This window comes from Lynx rufus, unplaced genomic scaffold, assembly GCF_022079265.1.
Source record: "Lynx rufus isolate CCGP_SWC_20201006 ecotype Redwood Valley unplaced genomic scaffold, mLynRuf1.p SCAF_18, whole genome shotgun sequence".
Lineage (NCBI taxonomy): Eukaryota > Metazoa > Chordata > Mammalia > Carnivora > Felidae > Lynx > Lynx rufus.
The window spans coordinates 34,775,866-34,795,686 of NW_025814832.1; the positions used below are offsets into that span (position 1 = coordinate 34,775,866).

Sequence of the window (19,821 nt, forward strand, 5' to 3'; positions counted from 1 at the left end):
TAGGGGAGGGCCAGGGGCCAGATCATGTTTAGTCTTTGAATCTTTGAATATCTGGAAAAGAAATTGGTTTGTTTCCTTAGTGTGGTGTGAAGCTATCGAGAGTTTTAAAGCAAAGGAGTGCTTTAAACATCTGGTTTGCATATTTAAAAATGCATTTTAAGTTTTAAATGAGGAGTAGAAGCAGGAGGACCAGTTAGGAAACCGTTGTCTTCGTTGAAGTAGGATGGTCATGAAAACAGGGAAGCGCAGATAGACGTGGGTCACATTCGTGGTGCTGGTGAGGTCTTGCTGATGGGCTAAGTGTCAGGTGTTGGGGAGAGGGAGGGATCAAGAATAATTGCTAAGCTGTTTGTTTGACAACTGGGAATGGAATTGCCATTTCCTGAGAGTGGGGGAGGAGCAGGTTTGTAGAAAGGAGGGGGAGGAGCAGGTTTGTAGAAAGGAGGAATTTCAGCCTGGATTTTGGTTATATTATTAGACATCCAAGTGGAGGTGTAGAGCGGGCAGTTGGATTAACACATTTGGAGCTGAGTGAAGATGCTGGGGCTAAAGATGTAAATTCTGGAGTTAGAAGTAGATGGTGCCATAGGTTTTGCTGAAATCACCCCGGGAGAGAGTGCAGACAAAAAGTGGAAGGGGGGCCTTGAGGTTGGGCAGTGAAGGGCCAAAAAGGGCTGATGAAGAAGGACCCATCCTTGCTCTTTCTCTCTTCACAAAAGGAGACGTTAAAGCCCAGACAAAAATCACAAGGAAGTGATCACTTATTTGTTGATTGCTGTGAAGAATAAGATGAGAACAGAAAAGATGGTTTTGGTAACAGAGAAGACAGTGAAGGATTTGATAGTATGGAAGCCAGTGGTGACCATGACTGTGCCATTTCAGTGGTGGTAAAAGTCAAAGCTGGTTCTTTGCAGTTTAGGATGTGAATTGAGGAAACTTTCTTACAATTGAAAATTAGCAAGGTGGTCGTGGTGGTAGGTCAGGAGGGTGAAGGAAATGGGATGTTTCTCTTACATGTGGAGAAAGGAGAAAAGGCAGGTTTATGATGGGGACATGATATCAGATTGTAGCCAGAGAGAAAAAGTTCACATAGAAGTTTTAGATCTTATGTAGTTGGGGAAAGAACAAGGTCTCAAATTTGGGCATGCGTCCAGTTTGTTGAAATTGAGTAGAGATAAAGGTATGGAAATAGAAGAAATAGAGGAAGTCAGTGATCAGAATATAGAATGCATTATCAGTGAGTATGTTTGTAATACCTTGGATGATGGAAGAGAATTAGATGGAGAAGACACTTATAGCTGTGGGGCTAAATACTTTGAGGTATAGGAGGTAGTGGGTAGAAATGTTTGGGTAGTGGGAATAGAGATGAGAAGGCTGTATGCTGTGTAAGTGTTATTTAGCCTTATTCTGTAGCACTTTTAAGTCCATCATGCAGAATAAATTTACTTCTAATATCGACTTGCATTCAGTTTGGCCAATTTTAATGGTTTTATTTTTTAAAAGGTTAAAAATGCCAAATTCTGGGGGTGCCTGGGTGGTTCAGTTGGTTAAGTGTCCAACTCTTGGTTTAGGCTCAGGCATGATCTTTTGGCTTTGTGGGTTTGAGCCCCTACATCGGGCTCTGTACTGGTAGTGGGGAGCCTGCTTGGAATTCTCTCTCTCCCTGTCTCTGCCCCTCCCCCACTCACACTAGGTCTCTCTCAAATAAACTTTTAATTTATTTGTTTTCATTTTTAAAGTTTATTTATTTTGAGAGAGAGAGAGTACAAGCGGGGGAGGGCCAGAGAGAGAGGGAGAGAGGGAGAATCCCAAGATTCTCTGACAGCACAGAGCCCTATGTGGGGCTTGAACTCGCAAACCATGAGATCCTGACCTGAGCTGAAACCAAGAGTCCGACGCTTAACTGACTGAGCCACCCAGGGGCCCCTATTTTTATTATTATTTTTTTAATGTTTATTTATGCTTGAGAGACAGAGCACAAGTGGGGGAGGGGCAGAGAGAGAGGGAGATACAGAATCTGAAGCAGGTTTCAGGCTCTGAGCTGTCAGCAAGAACCTGATGTGGGGCTGAAAACCACAAACTGTGAGATCATGACCTGAGCCAAAGTCGGATGCTCAACCAACCAAACCTTCCAGGCACCCCAAGATAAATAAACAAACTTAAAAAATATATGTATCAAATTCTAGGGGTGCCTGGGTGGCTCAGTTGCTTGGTTGTCCAACTTCAGCTTAGGTCCTGATCTCACGGTTCATGAATTTGAGCCCTGCGTCAGACTCTGCTGACAGCTCAGAGCCTGGAGCCTGCTTCAGATTCTCTTTCTCTCTCTGTCTATTCTTCCCCTGCTTGTGCACTCTCTCAAAAGTAAATAACCATAAAAATTTTTTTTAAAAATACATGTATCAAATTCTGTAGAAGGTAAATTGGTGCTTGCTGAATACCACAATTGTGATGTACAATATTTTAGCCCCAATTTTTAGTTTGATTTAGTCCATTGTATCAGTGAAAGAAAGGGATTAAACTGGGTTATCTTACTAAGTCATTCATCTAAACTGTTGAGTTGCTAAGGTCCCAGGATAACCAGGCTTGGTTCAATATTACTTTATGCATTATTCCATTCCACTCTTAAAGTTTTTAATGTTTACTCATTTTTTATTTTTTAACATAAATCAAATAAATCCTTCCTTGTGGTTCTCATAATACTGAAACCAATTTTCACATCTTCATTTTTTATTTTTTGAAAATTGCATCACTTATAAAAATACATATATTTTCCCTGTTCTCGTTGATTATTTTTGTCTGTGTTTTGTCTCATGGAATCAGTTATATAGTATGTCTCTTTTGTGTCTGGCCTCTTTTACCTAAATTATGTTTGTAGGGTTTAAACTATTGTAGGTATATAGTAGTTTATTCAGTTTCATTGTTTTTAGACTATTCTATTACAAGAATATTTCACAATTTATGTATTCATTCTCCTGTTGATAGACATTTGGGTTTTTCCCAGTTTATGACTATTCTGGATAGGTTGCTAGCTAAGAATATTCTTTTTTTTTTTTTTTTTGGTTTATTTATTTTGAGAGAGAGTGTGTGCATGTGCATACCACATACAGGCAGGGGAGGGGCAGAGAGAGAGAGAGAGAGAGAAAGGGAGAGAGAGAATCCCAGGCAGGCTCCACACTGTCAGCGTGGAGTCTGATGCGGGGCTTGAACTCACAAACCATGAGATCATGACCTGAGCTGGGATCAAGAGTTGGATGCTTAATTGACTGAGCCACCCAGGCGCCCTGGTAAGAATATTCTTGTACATGTGTTTTGGTGGACCTTTGTACATATCTTTGTTGCATTTCTACCTAGTAGAGAATTTTCTGGGTCATAGTTTATGTGTGTGTTCAGCTTTTTTTTTTTTTTATTACGTTTCTTTATTTTTGAGAGGCAGAGAGAGACAGAGCATGAGTGGGGGAGGGGCAGAGAGAGATGGAGACATGGAATCCGAAGCAGGCTCCAAGCTCTGAGCTGTCAGCCCAGAGCCTGATGCAAGGCTCAAACCCACGAATGGTGAGATCATGACCTGAGCCGAAGTCGGACGCTTAACCCACTGAGCCACCCAGGCACCCTGCCCCGCCCCGTGTGTGTTCAGTTTTAATATTGCCAAAGTATATGAGAGTTCCGTTTGTCTACATCACCACCAGATGTGTGCTTCTTTAAAATTTACATGTCTCTGAAAGATTTTCATCCTTTTAAGGAATATACCATAATTTTCTGGCTTTCTGTTTTGTTTTGGCAAATAGATTACAGTGTATTTACTCAGCAGCCACCAGAGGAGGAAGTGGATTCAAAATCTTTTGACGAAATGGAGCAGAGCTTACTTATTCTTTCCGAAGCGAAGGCTTCTCTAGTGAGCACCAGGAGCCTTTGGAAACAGCAGGTGTACACGGTAGCAAAGTTTCATTTGCTTACTTTGAAACGGGAAAGCAAATCAGCGAGATCAGTGTAAGTGCCATCACTTTTCTGCCTGATGAGTTGTTTTTTTTAAGGGTGCAAATTCCATTTGTCGTCTTCATTCTCTAAATGTAGATGTAGGTAAATCTATGTAGCTTCAAAGATTAAGGCTGTAACTTCACAATGTCTGAGAAAAGAATCATGCATTTAGTAATTTGTTTGAATACCATTAGAGCTTTTACCCTTTTTTTAAATTAGCATTTTTGGCTCATCTAAATAGTGAGGGACTGACATAATATTCTGTAATTGTGTAAATTTTGAATTGTTGTCACTGTATTTAAGTTTTATTTTGCAATTATATTTTTCACAATTGTTCTATGTCTGTTACTATTATTTATAGCCGCTTTTTATAAACAACAGAAAGAGTAACTTTTATCTCTGTTTATCAGATGAAGAAACAAATATAAAGAAGGCTTTATAGCTTGTAGAACTGTGATCAAAACTTTTCAACTTTGCTTTACCTCTCTCAGGTTCCCATGGGTGCTAGACTTTCAATTATTGGGACATAAATTCAACACTTTCGTAGAATACACACCTATCTTGTTAGATCTGAAACAGCAGTAGAAATATAATAAGCAAGAATAGAGTGTTGTTATGTGCTTGAGATATGGTGAATTCATTTGCTTTCTTGACTGATTTATTCAGTATCAAAGAAATGTCAGTCAAGTGTTTCATTTATTCCAGCCTCAGCGTTACTAAAAGAAAAATACTTATTTAAACCAGCATGTTTCAGTTTATTTCATTAAACACTACCCACCTAAAATACGCCCTGAAAAACAGTAAAAGTCTTAGTTCAGACTGCCATAACAAAATAATATAGACTAGGTCGCTTCAACAACAGAAATTTATTTTATCATGGTTTTAGAATGTGGAAATCAGATTGGGATACCAAATTGGTCCTGAGGGCACTCTTCCTGGTTTGCAGAGATGACCCATTATCTTGCTCTGTGCTCACATGACTTTCTTTGTTAAGCACAGGAGAGAGACAGAGCAAGCTCTCTGCTCTTTCTTCCTACAAGGGCACTAATCCTATCTTGAGGGCCTTAGGCCCATGACCTCATCTAATCCTCATTACCTCCCAAAGGCCTTATCTCCTAAGACCATCATGCTGGGAGTTGGAGAGTTGGGAGTTAGGAATTTGGGGGGAGGGTGACACAAACATTCAATTCCTAACAAATATGCATTTGACCATCTGTACATTTAGGAAATACTGTATCATATATTTCCCCCCTTAAAGAGTTATTAGCATATGAAAATGCTGGTATATGAAAAGAGCATATGAAAAGAGGTTCCATGGTAAAGAATTGCTTCAGCGTTAGAGTTGCCAAATGCTGTTTAATCCTGATTTTTTTTTAACTTAAAATACCTATTAAATATTATAGAACTAGGATTCAGTGCAGTATGTTTTTGGAAATGCTGATTTAAGTATACTTACAACAATTTAAGAATTATTTTTTTTTAATGTTTATTTTTGAGAGAGAGAGAGAGACGGAGCTTGAGCAAGGGAGGGGCAGAGAAAGAGGGAGACACGGAATCTGAAGTAGGCTCCAGGCTGAGCTGTCAGCACAGAGCCCAACGTGGGGCTTGAACTCATGAACTGCAAGATCATCACCTGAGCTGAAGTTGGACTCTTAACTGACTGAGCCACCCAAGCACCCCAAAGAATGATTTTTTTTAAAAAATTACAGGTTTTCTAACGTACCTGGGTGGCTCAGTTGGTTAAGTGTCTGACTCCTGATTTCTGCTCAGGTCACCATCTCACAGCTCCGTAAGTTTGAGTCCCACACTGGGCTTTGTGCTGACAGTGTGAGGAGCGTGCTTGGGCTTCTCTCTCCCTCTATGTCTGCCCCTCCCCTGCTCCCTCTCTCTCTCTTAGAAATAAATAAATAAACATTAAAACAATAGGGCTTCTGAAAATTATAAAGTGCTAAAATGTGATAGTTTAAGCAGTCTCTACCCACTTGCTGTGACACCTATCACATATGATGCAGCAACATTTTGCAGGATAAGACAGAAGGATATCTGTTTTCCACACAGAAGGTCATTCTGAATAGGGTATAGAATTATGTACTTGACCAGTAGCAAATAATGATCCTTATAACTGTATGGAGTATATCTTGTTTTGCCTGTAGAGGAATGGTGGAAGTTAATGTGGTATAGACGACATTTCAAAGATGGCAGTCATTCAAAGTTTCACTGTATTTTTGTTTCCTTCCCTGTATCTAAAATATTTTTGTATCGGGGCGCTTGGGTGGCTCAGTCGGTTGAGCGTCCGACTTCAGCTCAGGTCATGATCTCACAGTTCTTGAGTTCAAGCCCCGCGTCCGGCTCTGTGCTGACAGCTCAGAGCCTGGAGCCTGCTTCAGATTCTGTGTCTCCCTCTCTCTCTGCCCCTCCCCACTCATGCTCTGTCTCTCTCTGTCTCTGAAAAATGAATAAACCTTAAAAAAAATTTTTTTAAAAATAAAAATAAAAAAAAATATAAAATATTTTTGTATCATGTTTTCTAAAACATGTGGAGGGTAAATAGTTCAGATGTAGGGCAGGAGCTGTGATAGTCCCTTCAAGACAACAGAGATGTAAATGTGGCATAATGTTGGGTTCTTAAAAGTTAGAAGCACAAGTTTACATACCCTAGAAAAATTTCAGGATGGCTACGATGTTAGTTTTATAAGTTTTAATTTTGTCATTGAATATTGGCTTTCCATCCAGTATTGTCATGAGATCATTTTGGAGAGTAGAATTCTCCTGAGTGCTATTTCTTTCAAGTTTTTTCTTTAATTTTCTTTTTTTTTTTTTTTTAACATGAGTACTTTTAACTGTCATTTGAAGGAAGAGTTTTTTAAAATAGATTTCTATATTAATGTGCCCTGTGCTTGTTTTGTCTTTGTGCCTTTCAGGTTGCTTCTGCTTTTAATTTTTTTTGCAGTTCAGATTTTTATGTTTTTGGTGCATCGCTCTTTTAAAAATGCTGTGGTTCCCATCAAACTTGTTCCAGACCTATATTTCCTAAAACCTGGAGATAAACCTCATAAATACAAAACAGCTCTGCTTCTTCAAAATTCTACTGGTGAGAGTGTGTGAAGGTCTGTGAATGTGTGTTGGCTGGGGCCTGGGGTGGTGGGATATAGGTCAGAGATTGGGATTTTAGCAATAGATGTAAGGTAAAGGCATGGCCTGTCTTAAAACTGAACTAAAAGAAAAAAATCACTGATGCTGAGTAATACATTACAGAAGTGAAATTTTGGTTTAAATGTAGATTACGGTTTTTAAAACTAACCTTGTACTGTTTATGATAATAAAATTTCATTTTTTAATGGTAGCTGCATATTCTCGAGCAGTGTGTTTCCTATCATAGTTTATGACCAGCAAAATAAACTTCAGGAATTGAAACATCCTTTTTAGAAAGAGTTAACATTTATGCAGTTCTATATCTAAATAGAAATGTTTAAGCAGTTTTTCAAGGACTATCTGAAAAATCAGTTAGAATTAAGAAAAATTGCCTTAGATACAAATATTTATAATCAAATACATTAAATTGGTTGTGAGTATTTTTGGATTTGCTGATTATTCTTAATTACCTAGTTGTCAAATATGAAAAAACTAAAGAACCATGGCCTTGAGCAAGGCTCAATTCTGCTTTTTCAAAATGTTAAAACCTAGTACAAAATTTCATTCCTACGTGATCAGTTGTTCCTACAAAATCTCCCATCTGCACGGGTCATTTTTAGTCCCAAGGTTCTTGAAGAGTAAATCAAGGTTAGCTAACTGGCAGATTGACAGCAGAATAGAAGGCAGCTTTATTTGCTTATCTTGCTGAAATATGTGAGAAAGTTGCATTTGATGCGATCATTTACATAACTCACAAACTCTTTGGGGTTTAATACTTTCCAACACTTCACCTATATTCTAGTATCTCTCCTTTCTGATTCACTATTAATGGAAGAGCTTTGACCGTGTTAAGATAATCATCATAGTTAGGGATGATTATGAATTACTCTTAAAATCATCACTTTTAAAATGTGGCTCTCTTTTTATTATGTAATCTTTATTCCTTTGGAGGAAGAATGACAGAAAACTACTCTTGAATAGAAAATGTGATGTTACTTCTTTCATTAGAAGTTTTGTTTTGATTTTAATTTACATTTCATGATGTTAAAGTATAGTACTGCATGGAGCCTTATACTCTGATACACATTTTTTGTGTGTTTGGGAAATTGTGTATTTCAAATTTTTCTGCCTTGTGTTCATTCTCGATCTATAGAAATTCTAGTATTTTCAAAGTTTTGTCCCTTTTGTTATTTTCTAGTATTTCTAGAGTTGCATACATATGTACCCTATATTTTCCTAGGCTTTGTTGGTCCTAAACAAAGCCATGTTTCCTTTAGGAATCACTGGTGTCTGTGTCTATATTGGCTTGTATCCATGCTCCTTGCAAAGCTTTTTGTATCACAGGTGATACAGTTCCTTCAGTTATAATGTAGCTCTCTTCTCAAGAGTATAGAGCCACAGAGGCAAACTGGAGATGAGAGGTCATTTAAGGCACTAGATAAAGCGTAAATGTTGTATCTTAAAAAGCACCAATGAGGGGCGCCTGGGTGGCTTGGTCGGTTGAGCGTCCGACTTCGGCTCAGGTCACGATCTCGCGGTCGGTGGGTTCAAGCCCCGCGTCGGGCTCTGTGCTGACAGCTCAGAGCCTGGAGCCTGTTTCGGATTCTGTGTCTCCCTCTCTCTCTGACCCTCCCCCGTTCATGCTCTGTCTCTCTCTGTCTCAAAAATAAATAAACATTAAAAAAAAAATTTAAAGAAAAAAAAAAGCACCAATGAAAGCACTAAGAGCACCATTTCCTCTGACACTCAAGTTTGGTGCTGAGTCTGATCCACCTGCCATACTGTTTTCAGTTACTGATAGTGTTTTCCTTTGTTTGGTTTTGATTTCCCTCAAAGCCTCATTTGTCCTTTCTGGCCTTTGTGAAGATGTAGAAGAAACTGTTTCCATTCATCAGACCTGTTGGTGTAGATTTAAACCTCAGACAGGATTCACAGTCTTTTCCTTGGCTCCAGGCAATTTAAAGAATATAGATGGACACCTGATTATGTGTTTTAATATTTTAAGACAGTTAAGGCATGTAAGACATGTATAAGGTGTGTCAGCTCAGAGCAGACAGAAATCCTCTAAAGAGTGATCTTACCGGGGCGCCTGGGTGGCGCAGTCGGTTAAGCGTCCGACTTCAGCCAGGTCACGATCTCGCGGTCCGGGAGTTCGAGCCCCGCGTCAGGCTCTGGGCTGATGGCTCAGAGCCTGGAGCCTGTTTCCGATTCTGTGTCTCCCTCTCTCTCTGCCCCTCCCCCGTTCATGCTCTGTCTCTCTCTGTCCCAAAAATAAATAAAAACGTTGAGAAAGAAAGAAAAAAAAAAAAAATTAAAAAAAAAAAAAAAAAAAGAGTGATCTTACCTTACTCCATACCCTGCCTGTCTCTATCTTTCTGAGCCCAGTAGGTTATCTTGTTACATAAGATTGCCAGATAGATTTTAATTCTCAAAACGTAACCAAATTTCATGTATTCTAGATACATTTTCAACGTTAATAGTAGCAGCTTCAGCTAAAATTTGTGCAGTTGCTGTGTGCCGGGTTCTGTTTTTAAGGCCTGTGTATATATTGGTTTGGATTTGAATCCAGGCTGACGGGCTCCAGAGCCATTGTTCTTAATTATGCTTTATCTAATGAAGATAATTTTTTTTTTCAAAAAAGCTCTTTCCAATGTTATTGAAAGTCTGTGTCTGTTTCTCATTTAAACTGATTCTTTGTTATTTGCTTATTTTCTAACACCAGACTCCGATATCAGCGATGTTATTAGCTTTTTCACAAACCAGAACATAATGGTGACAATGTTTAATGACAGTGACTATGTGTCCGCTGCTCCCCATAGTGCAGCTTTAAATGTGATGTATTCAGAACAGGTAAGAGGAATGTGTGTGAATGAATACCTATTTGAAAGTTATAGAACATTAAGATATTTTCTCTAAAATTAATCATTTGCTTGGGGTGCCTGGGTGGCTCAGTCAGTTAAGTGTCCGACTTCAGCTCAGGTCGTGATCTCACAGTTAACGAGTTCAAGCCCCATATTGGGCTCTGTGCTGACTGCTCAGAGCCTGAAGCCTGCTTCGGATTCTGTGTCTCCCTCTCTCTCTGCCCCTTCCCCGCTCATACTCTGTCTCTTTCTCAAAAATAAATAAAACATTAAGAAAATTTTTTTTAATTAATCATTTGGTGGCTTGACCTCATTAGTTAGAAATTAGAATTTACTTTTGGAAATAGCTAGCTGTGTTTATCATGTGTTTTATGACCTGCTGAATGACCAATTTATAAAACTACAAGTAATTTAATTTGTTTAAAACATCAAAATATTTATAGATTCCAAGCCAGGTTATCTTTATCTCTCTGTCCTTATTGAATATGATTTCTATAATTTGTTCGATCAACTTTAGTTAGTGAGGATTAGCTTAGTCTGTGAGAAAAGCTTGGTAGCAATATGTTTCATATAATGTCATAACTCTCTTTTTAATTTTAGGACTATGTTTTTACAGCTGTTTTCAACAGTACTATGGTTTGTTCTTTACCTGTATTGATGAATATTATTAGTAATTATTATCTTTACCATTTAAATGTGACTGAAAGCATCCAGGTTTGGAATACTCCATTCTTTCAAGTAAGCAAACTTAAAAAATTTGTGTGTGTGTGTGTGTGTGTGTGTGTGTGTGTAGTAAAAGCCAAGTGTTAATACAAATGAAATCTGTAGATGTTCATCATATGACAGTTCTTAGTCTTATTGAAACTTGGGGATGGTTTTCATCTGGGTTTAGGACTGCCCAGTATTGGTTTGCTTCAAGCAAGGAAATTCTGTCTTGGTACTGATATTTTGTAAAGCATACGTATTTTTTGTATTCATCGTCGAAGAAAAATTAAGATAATTTACAAATGAACATTGTTCATCTAAAATCTCCTCCTGGGGTACTGAAAGAACCTTGAGAAGCCATCCATACAGTCATTTTCCCTCTGGATAGGACTGTTGGGTTATGAAAGTGAAAACTAACTTAAGTTTTTAGAAGAATAGTCAACATTGTTCTCTCGCCATTATGTTTTATTTTTCACATATTGAAAAATAAATGGACAAATACCTTTCTGTAATGCTTTCTGTAATGGCAGGTTTTTTGTTTTTTGGTTTTTTTTGCTTTCTATTGCTATACTTTTTTAAAGTAGCTTTATTGAGATATACTTCATATACTATGAATTAACTCATTTAAGTGTACAATTAAGTGGTTTTTATTATGTTCATAGAGTTCTGCACCCATCACCATGCCAGTTCTAGGTTTTATCTTCCTCCCGGCCCCCCAGGAAACCCTTGTTCCTGTTAGTTAATCACCCCCTATCCCCCCCCCCCCCGCCCATCCCTACTCCCAGCCAGCCACTAATCTACCTTGTGTTTCTACCTTGTGGCTGTATAATCTACACCTAAAACTTGTTTAGTTTGCTGTAATGTTTTGCCGTCTTGAAATGGAGATCACATTGAAGGTGAGTACTCTTCTTGGTATAGTTTTACTTAAACATCAGATTTGCATTTTTAGAAGATCACTGGCACCAGGGTGGAGAGCAGTTTCTCTGGGGTGAATGGTGGTGGCAAAAGGAAGGAAACTTAGATTTGATCAGAGATTGTTTTACTAAATAGTTCAGGTGAGAGGAGATGATGAGTGACTGAGTTAATGCAGTGGCTTAACAATAGCGATAGAATCAAAAAGATGTTAAAAGATCTGTCATACTTCATCATTGTTGCGTTTGTGAGGTGAGGAAAAGAAGAGTCGTGTGTCTTACGGTTTTGGGTAATGTGGTGCATGGTGGTACTGTTCACCAGTTTTGAGAATACAGGCAGGAGAGAGTTTGGTTTTGTTTGGTGAACGGAGACGCTCATTTCAGTCTTGAGCGTACGGAGTTATTGGTGATCCTTGTGGCATTTGCCTGATGGGACATGTAGGAGGCATCTGGATGAGTTAACCTGGAGAAATTTCTGAACCAGAAATAAATATTGGGAGTCCCAGTACATAGGTGATACTGAAATCACCAGTTATGGATCATCCTCTGTGATTTTCTTTAATGTGAAGTATTCCAGACCTGCAGAAAATAGGCATGTATCTACTACTCAAATGTTCCAAATGTTAATGCCTTGTTACACTTTTTTTAATTTAATAAAATTTTAAAGATACAATTGAAACTTCCAGTGTGCTCCTCCCTAATCTTGTTTCCTTCTCTTCTCCGTGAAGTAACCACAGTTCAAAATTTATAATTCCCGTGTATGTTTTTATGATGTTACTACATTGGTATGTATCCATGACTATTAAAAAAGATCTTGCAACTTATATTTTTCATCAAACACGGACATATAACCATACTGTTTTTTAAAACCAGAAGGAAAGAACTGAGACTTTTAAAAAGCTCAGTTCATAGACAATAGTCTTACTAGTGTTCCACATTTTTTCCCTTCCTTTGTCAGATTCTGTGTGATTGAATACAAGTATATTCTTACTAATCTCCACTTACTGTACCATCTAGTTTATATATTTATTGGTTCCGTCTGGGTCTTCCACTATAAATTACCATAGTTTGGGACAAATTCTACAATGTCATGTGACATGAATGAAAGAATTGGCTTTATTGCTAAAAACTGAGAAGGCCAGTGTTGACAAGATGCCTTCCGTCTCCACATCGTCCTGCAGGGAGGTGTGCCAGGGCCGGGGTGACTACTAGACGTAGTGTGGGTTCTCTCCTAGTGCAGAGGACCTTCCCTGTCCCACAGGTGTATCTTTCACAGAATACGGGTAAGAAAATGGCCTTGTGGAGGGCAGGGTGATACAGTAACTTGGTTCTGGGTGACTTACATTTGGGGCCCCAGCTGTTTACGTAGGTTGTCCGGAGAAGTTTGCCTTCCGTACTTGGCTCTTAGCTAGGAACCATCGGGACCTGTGGGAATTCTAGTCCTCCCTGCTGGGGAGAAGAAACTCCTGTTTCCAGGAGGCTGAGCTGGTTCCAAAGTACAGCTTTTTCCAACGGAAGAGGGCCCCGAGATCCCAGATGGCTCAGTCATCACAACCAGTGAGTGCATCAGAAATCATTCTGACGTGGTCCTTTTCATTGCATAGGACGGCTGGTGGACATGTAAACTGCTTTTTCATGCACATTATGATTTTTAATTAAATGGGGAAGCTTAATTTAAATGCTGCATTATTCCCTGTTACAGATAAGAAAATGGAAGTACCATAATTTGCTCAGGATTCTATAACTGCTTCCTAAGTAGCAAAGTTGGTCCTGTAAGTCACTGCCTGTTAATAACTGCCACTCATTCCCTCACATAGGCTACGCCTAGGGTAGATATCCTAGTGTGTTTCTTCAGAGGTTTTGATAGTCTTTTAGAAAGTACTAAGATGATGTGAAGTAACTCTCACTTTCATTTCTTGTTCTGTGGTTATCTTTCAGGAAATTACAGACATCGTTTTTAAAATCGAGCTGTATTTCCAAGCAGCTTTGCTTGGAATCATTGTGACTGCAATGCCACCTTACTTTGCCATGGAAAATGCAGAGAATCATAAGGTAATGATTGAGTTAAAATTACAGGTACAGTTTGTTAATAAGAAATCTCATATAAGAAAAATAACCTATTTTGCATGAGCGCAAGACCTCATATTTCAGGAATAAGTAGATGGAGTGTCAACATATTTACTACAGTAAGAGTAATAACAATCATTTATTACTTGAGTCCTTGTCACATGCTTCAAAAGTTACATCCGTTAATCCTTGCAACATTGTGATGTAAGTTTTATGTGTACCGACCTTTTGTAAGTCAGGAAGTGATGGGAGTCATGTGCCATGTTCCGTGTTGTCTCATCTCCTCTTAGTAGTGGGTCCTTATGTTCTTATTAGTTCACTAAACTCCCTTTCCCCCCTTAACCTTCAATGGAATGTACTGAATGTCCAAGATACTTAACTTCTGTTAAATGAAAAAAATAGGTAGTGATTGTGATCACCAGAGCCTGGGGAAAATTGCTGTGTGTACAGGGGTGGTGTGGTATCCTTTCCTTTTCTCTCCTGTCCTCAGGCAAGTGGTGCCCTGTACAGTCTCTATCCTTGCACCCTCCCGAGGTTGTCCCTCTTACCCGTGTAATCAAAATTCTCGTTCTCTCCATGTCTGCTCTTAGTTCGGTGGAGACAGGTTTCTCTTAATTTACCCAGTGTGACAAGTAATGAAGTTAAGCCTCATAGCAGACAGTTACATCTTCTAATAATTTTCTGTAGTGGAAAAGTAATACATGAGTCTCAGGAGATATTTTAAAAATATATTCATTTTTTCTGTTATATATATTCATTGTGCTAATTTAGAAAATGTAGGAAGGTATAAGAAAATTTAAAAAATCCATAACCCCACACCACCCACATACAAAATTTCCTAGACAATTGCATTTTTCTCTTTTTTTGTTTCAACTTAAAATGTTTTTTTAATTCAAATATTTATTTAGAGGTAATTGTAGATTCATATTAGGTGGTAAGAAATAATAAAACGAGATCCTGTGTACCCTACTCTCTTCACCTCAGTAATAGCATCTTGTCAGACTGTCGTATAATAGTAAGATCCCAGGACGTTGACATTGATACGGTCACGGTACAGAACAGTGCTGTCACCACAGAGATCCCACCTATTGCCCTTTTCAAGCCCCCACACCCACCCCTTCCCTGACCTCTAGCAGCCACCAGTCTGTTCTCCCTTTCTGTAATTTCAGTATTTCAAGAATGTATATGTAGAATCACAACATGTTTTTGGGAGGGACTGGCCTTTTGACTCAGCATGATTCCCTGGAGATTTACTCAGTTTGTATGTACCACCAGTCCATTCTTTTTTATTTTTTGGTAGTATTCCATGGTGTGAATCTGAATTGTTTCCAGTTTTTTCCTATGGTGAATAAAACCGCTGTGAACATTTACGTACAGGTTTTTGTGTGAATGTGAGTTTTCATTTCTCTGGGGTAAATGCCCTAGAGCGTCATACGGTGATTTCGTGTTCAGTTTTATAAGAAATTGCCAAACTGTTTTCCAGAGGGGATATACTGTTTTACATTCCCACCTGCATTATTTGAATGACAAAAAGCATGGATTATCCAAATAACTCTATTGGACTTGTTTATGTTTTCATACTTATTTTGGAGTTTATATTTTTGTTCTTATAATTCATTGAACACAAAAGTTGTCCATTTGTTTTTATCATTCCTCCTCTTCGTCTTTTTTTTTTTATGTTTATTTATTTTGAGAGAGAGAGAGAGAGAGAGCACGAGCAGGGGAGGGGTAAAGAGAGAGGGAGAGAGAGAGAGAGAGAGAGAGAGAGAGAGCACGAGCAGGGGAGGGGTAAAGAGAGAGGGAGAGAGAGAGAGAGAGAGAGAGCACGAGCAGGGGAGGGGTAAAGAGAGAGGGAGAGAGAGAGAGAGAGAGAGAGAGAGAGCACGAGCAGGGGAGGGGTAAAGAGAGAGGGAGAGAGAGTCCCAAGCAGGCTCTGCACTCATACTCACAAATCATGAGATCATGACCTGAGCCGAAGGTAAGAGTCGGACGCTCAACCACCTGAGCCACCCACGTGCCCCGGTTCCTCCTCTCCGTCTTAACTAAACTTTATATTCCGTGCTTCTGTTATCTCTAAGACCAGCCCTTTCATATAATACATTGTTATGAGTGTAAGCATTTACAGATGTCAAAAATTAACTGAATAAAATTGTTAGGTATTTGGATTTATAAAAGGTTTTCAAAATTTCAAATTAAATAATGAGAGGATGAGAGAGTTAGGGAAACTCAAATCATTTAAGTTTACTGTTTGTATATGTGAAAATGTAGTAATAACACCTTTTTGCACTACATGGGAGTTTATAAAAGGCTTAAGTGCATTATCAATACAAAGCTTCCCACTAAAGCTGAAAGCCTTCTGTAAATCCAGAAGACACTTGGCAGTTTATTAGTGTTATCATGAAAGGTAATATTAAAAAATGAGAATCTGGGGCACCTGGGTGACTGAGTCGGTTAAGCGTCTGACTTCAGCTCAGGTCGTGATCTCATGGTTCGTGGGTTCAAGCCCCGGGTCGGGCTCTCTGTTGTCAGCATGGAGCCTGCTTCGGATCCTCTGTCTGCATCCCTCTCTTCCCCTGCCCTGCTTGTGCTCTCTGTCTCTCTCAAAATAAACAAATAAACTTAAAAAAATTTTTAAAAAGTAAATAATGAGAATCCATTTTCTGTTTAAACATATCTTTCCATCCATTTCCACAGATTTTTAAAAGCAACAGTGTTTTGGCTGCTTACTGTTTGCGCAGCTATAATCCCCATGACATCATTTGCTTTATTTTAGTTTTGTGTTACTGTATTCTGATTCTGAAAACTGTTGTCGAAATTGCTACATCTGAGAAATAATGGACCAGATTAAAGACTATAAAGGAATTTATATTTAGTTGTAGGAAGGCTTTTATTACCTAGAGACCTGGAATGTGACTTGTTTTGTTGATGTAAAATTAAGAGTTCTACAATAATTTGCTAGAGTTTTTTGTTTGTAACATGTTTATAATTATAATCAGTTTTCCCTCTCCCCTCTTTTTTTTTTGTAGATCAAAGCTTATACTCAACTTAAACTTTCAGGGCTTTTACCGTCTGCATATTGGATTGGACAAGCTATTGTTGATATCCCCATATTTTTTCTTGTTCTTATTTTGATGCTAGGAAGTTTATTTGCATTTCATTATGGATTATATTTTTATGCTATAAAGTTCCTTTCTGTGGTAAGTTAACATCAGTTATATTCATGCTATTTATAAATGAAACGTTATCTTAAGAAACTTAAGTCTTTATAAACATGACAGGTGGTTAGTTGAGTAATTTGGATATTAATTTTGTTCATAGAAAATAGAACCAGTATTTGTTTTAATTATTGTGTATGATACTGATGATGCAATTTATATTACTGTAAGTGATTTTTGAAAACCACAGCTTACTATTATTATAAAATAATTCCTTGAAACTAAGGTGGTCTTTTCTGTAGACTCCCTGCTAGGTGTGTAATCAGGAATAGTTAAACGGTCCCTCTTTCAAATGCCCTCCTTGTCTCTCTGCTTGAATATAATTTCACAAAGAAACTCTTTTATTCCACAATTTAAAATTCAGCTTAGGGGCGCCTGGGTGGCTCAGTCGGTTGAGCATCCGACTTCGGCTCAGGTCATGATCTCACAGTTCATGAGTTCAAGCCTCGCATTGGGCTCTGTGCTGACAGCTCAGAGCCTGGAGCCTGCTTCGGATTCTGTGTCTCCCTCTTTCTGTGCCCCTCCTCCACTCACTCTCTGTCTCTCTCTCTCTCTCTCTCTCTCTCAAAAATAAACAAACATTAAAAACATTAAAAAAATTTATAAATACAGCTTAAAATACTAAGGAAGAATATAGCTTCCATTCATGTTCACATGTTCATGACTGATGCTCGACCCTTTTGTATGAGTGATTAGGAAGAAGGGAAAACAGAAGTAACGCTGGGGTTGCTGAATGTAAATTTATCAATTTTGCCAGAGGCTATAGTGACTTTACATATTAAATTGTGCCTTATAAATTAATAATTTTTTTAAACATTTACAAAATATTGAATGTTGTATATTGAAATGGTAGTTCATAGTTGATTGAGAAGGATAAAGTAGTAACCAGCTATTATACTTGTTTTTATAATAAAATGATTAGAGATAGCATTTTTCTTAGCATAAAAAAGAACTACAAATAGTGTTTGGTGTGAATTACTTATTCAGGATTGTGTTACAATTAGTTAAAAGTATGAGTTTTATTGATTTAGGAGAAGTGTGCATGGTAATTTCTCAGGTAACCACAATTTCAGTTTTTGGAGTGATTTGTTGAGAATAAAACTTGAAGAATAATCATTCCTTAATATTTGAGATGACTGGGGCACCTGGGTGGCTCAGTTGGTTGGTCTCCAACTTCAGGTCGGGTCATGATCTCGTGGTTCGTGAGTTCAGGCCCCACGTCTGGCTCTATGCTGACAGCTCAGAGCCTGGAATCTGCTTCAGATTCTGTGTCTGCCTCTCTCTCTGCGGCCCCCCCCCCCCCCCGCTCACGCTCTGTGTCTCTCTCACTCAAAAATAAATAAAACATTAAAAAATTTTTTTTTACCTATTTGATATGACTGGTGTTTGAGATCATATGGACTGTTAGCTTTTCATATGTTTACATAAAAATACACGTTTCTGTTTTACAGGTTTTTTGCCTTATTGGTTATGTTCCATCAGTCATTCTGTTCACCTATGTTACTTCTTTCACTTTCAAAAAAATTTTGAATACCAAAGAGTTTTGGTCATTTATTTATTCTGTGGTAAGTCATGTTTTGTATTATTTCACTTACTTGTATGACCGCACTTGTTTGAAAGTTGTGAACTGTTTCAAGATTTTACTCATAATGTTGCTGTGTCAGAATTTCCTGAGTACAGACTTAGCTAGCTAGCCGCCGGCATCTTTTCACATATTTGTCTTGTGCGTCATCCATTCCACGAAGGGACGGGACCGAAAGCATGTAAGAGCTGTGTGGCAAGGATCCCAGCTGCACAGAGCTGGTCCCTGTGTACTGACGCCTCCTGGCCAAGTATCCTCTCAGGTTCCGTGTCTTATTAGAGGATTAAAGACATAGTAAATGCCGAGGCACACACTTCCAAGTGAGTTTGTATGAAATTGCTAAACATTTTTTCACTTGTGTTCTCATTGTCTTTCTTTAGACAGCATTGGCTTGCATTGCAGTCACCGAAATCACGTTCTTTATGGGATACACAGTTACGGCTGTTCTCCATTATACCTTTTGTATGGCCATTCCAATCTATCCCCTTCTAGGTTGTCTGATTTGTTTCATAAAGGTAGGTCTGTTAGGTGTTTTAATAATTGAAAAGCATAAATACTGCCTAATCTTTGAGATCTTAGTTCTTGTGCTGAATATAGTAAAAAAAAAAAAAAAAAAAAGTTTAGCTGCTATTTACTTGATTTGAATATTATTAAGCAGCAGTTTAAGTTTACTGTGAAATCTTTTCAAGCATGTCTTTAAGCTGTAAGTCTCAAAGGACAAGGAGTATGGTGTCCATTCCCTGTTCTTTGATTCCCAAAAAGATGGACATACATTCGAAGTATGACCTGACTTCAGTCAGTATGTTTTGGGGGAGTTTGTCAAGGATTAAATAATGTATTGTACTATAAAGGGATGAGAGAAAATAAAGTATAAGAGACTTTTTTTTCAAAGAAAAAAAATTACTTTTATTAAACCTGGATAATTGGAAAAATTCCATGTGATTAGAAAAAAATTGACAAATTACTGATTTAGGGATGATTGCTGACTAATTCTACTCACTAACCCCCCCCCCCCACTTTCTTTTTTGCTTGAGTTTAATATGTTTAATTTATACATCCCCAGATAGAAATATTTTGGGCATGGGGAGGATTGTAATCTAAGTAGAAAGCATAGCTGTTAATACTAATAGCTAACATAGAGAATACACGTCACCGAACAAAACGCATTTTAATCTAAATATTCCTACATGTTGCAGCTAAAAGAAAACTTACAACATTTCTAACAAATGCGTGAGTTTTTCCCACATAAAGCAGTTCTAACACTTAACCACCTGGAGGTAATGCAGACTCGGGGCTGTGTTCAGGGTTAAGGACTCAGCCCCACAAGCTTGCCCCCCGTTTTTCAGATGCCAGATCCGAATAGTGGGTCTGCA

The 19,821-nt window shown here is 38.2% G+C and overlaps 1 protein-coding gene across 1 annotated transcript in view; it reads left to right on the forward strand.

The window, feature by feature from the left end:
- Nucleotides 1-19,821, forward strand: part of ABCA5 (ATP binding cassette subfamily A member 5) — a 75,789-nt gene that overhangs the window by 40,968 nt on the left and 15,000 nt on the right. Inside the window, exons 19-26 of the mRNA XM_047081514.1 lie at nucleotides 3,786-3,987; nucleotides 6,897-7,066; nucleotides 9,830-9,957; nucleotides 10,569-10,706; nucleotides 13,523-13,636; nucleotides 16,678-16,848; nucleotides 18,318-18,431; nucleotides 18,829-18,963. Of these exons, the coding sequence (XP_046937470.1) occupies nucleotides 3,786-3,987; nucleotides 6,897-7,066; nucleotides 9,830-9,957; nucleotides 10,569-10,706; nucleotides 13,523-13,636; nucleotides 16,678-16,848; nucleotides 18,318-18,431; nucleotides 18,829-18,963 (1,172 nt within the window). The remainder of the gene's footprint in view (nucleotides 1-3,785; nucleotides 3,988-6,896; nucleotides 7,067-9,829; nucleotides 9,958-10,568; nucleotides 10,707-13,522; nucleotides 13,637-16,677; nucleotides 16,849-18,317; nucleotides 18,432-18,828; nucleotides 18,964-19,821) is intronic.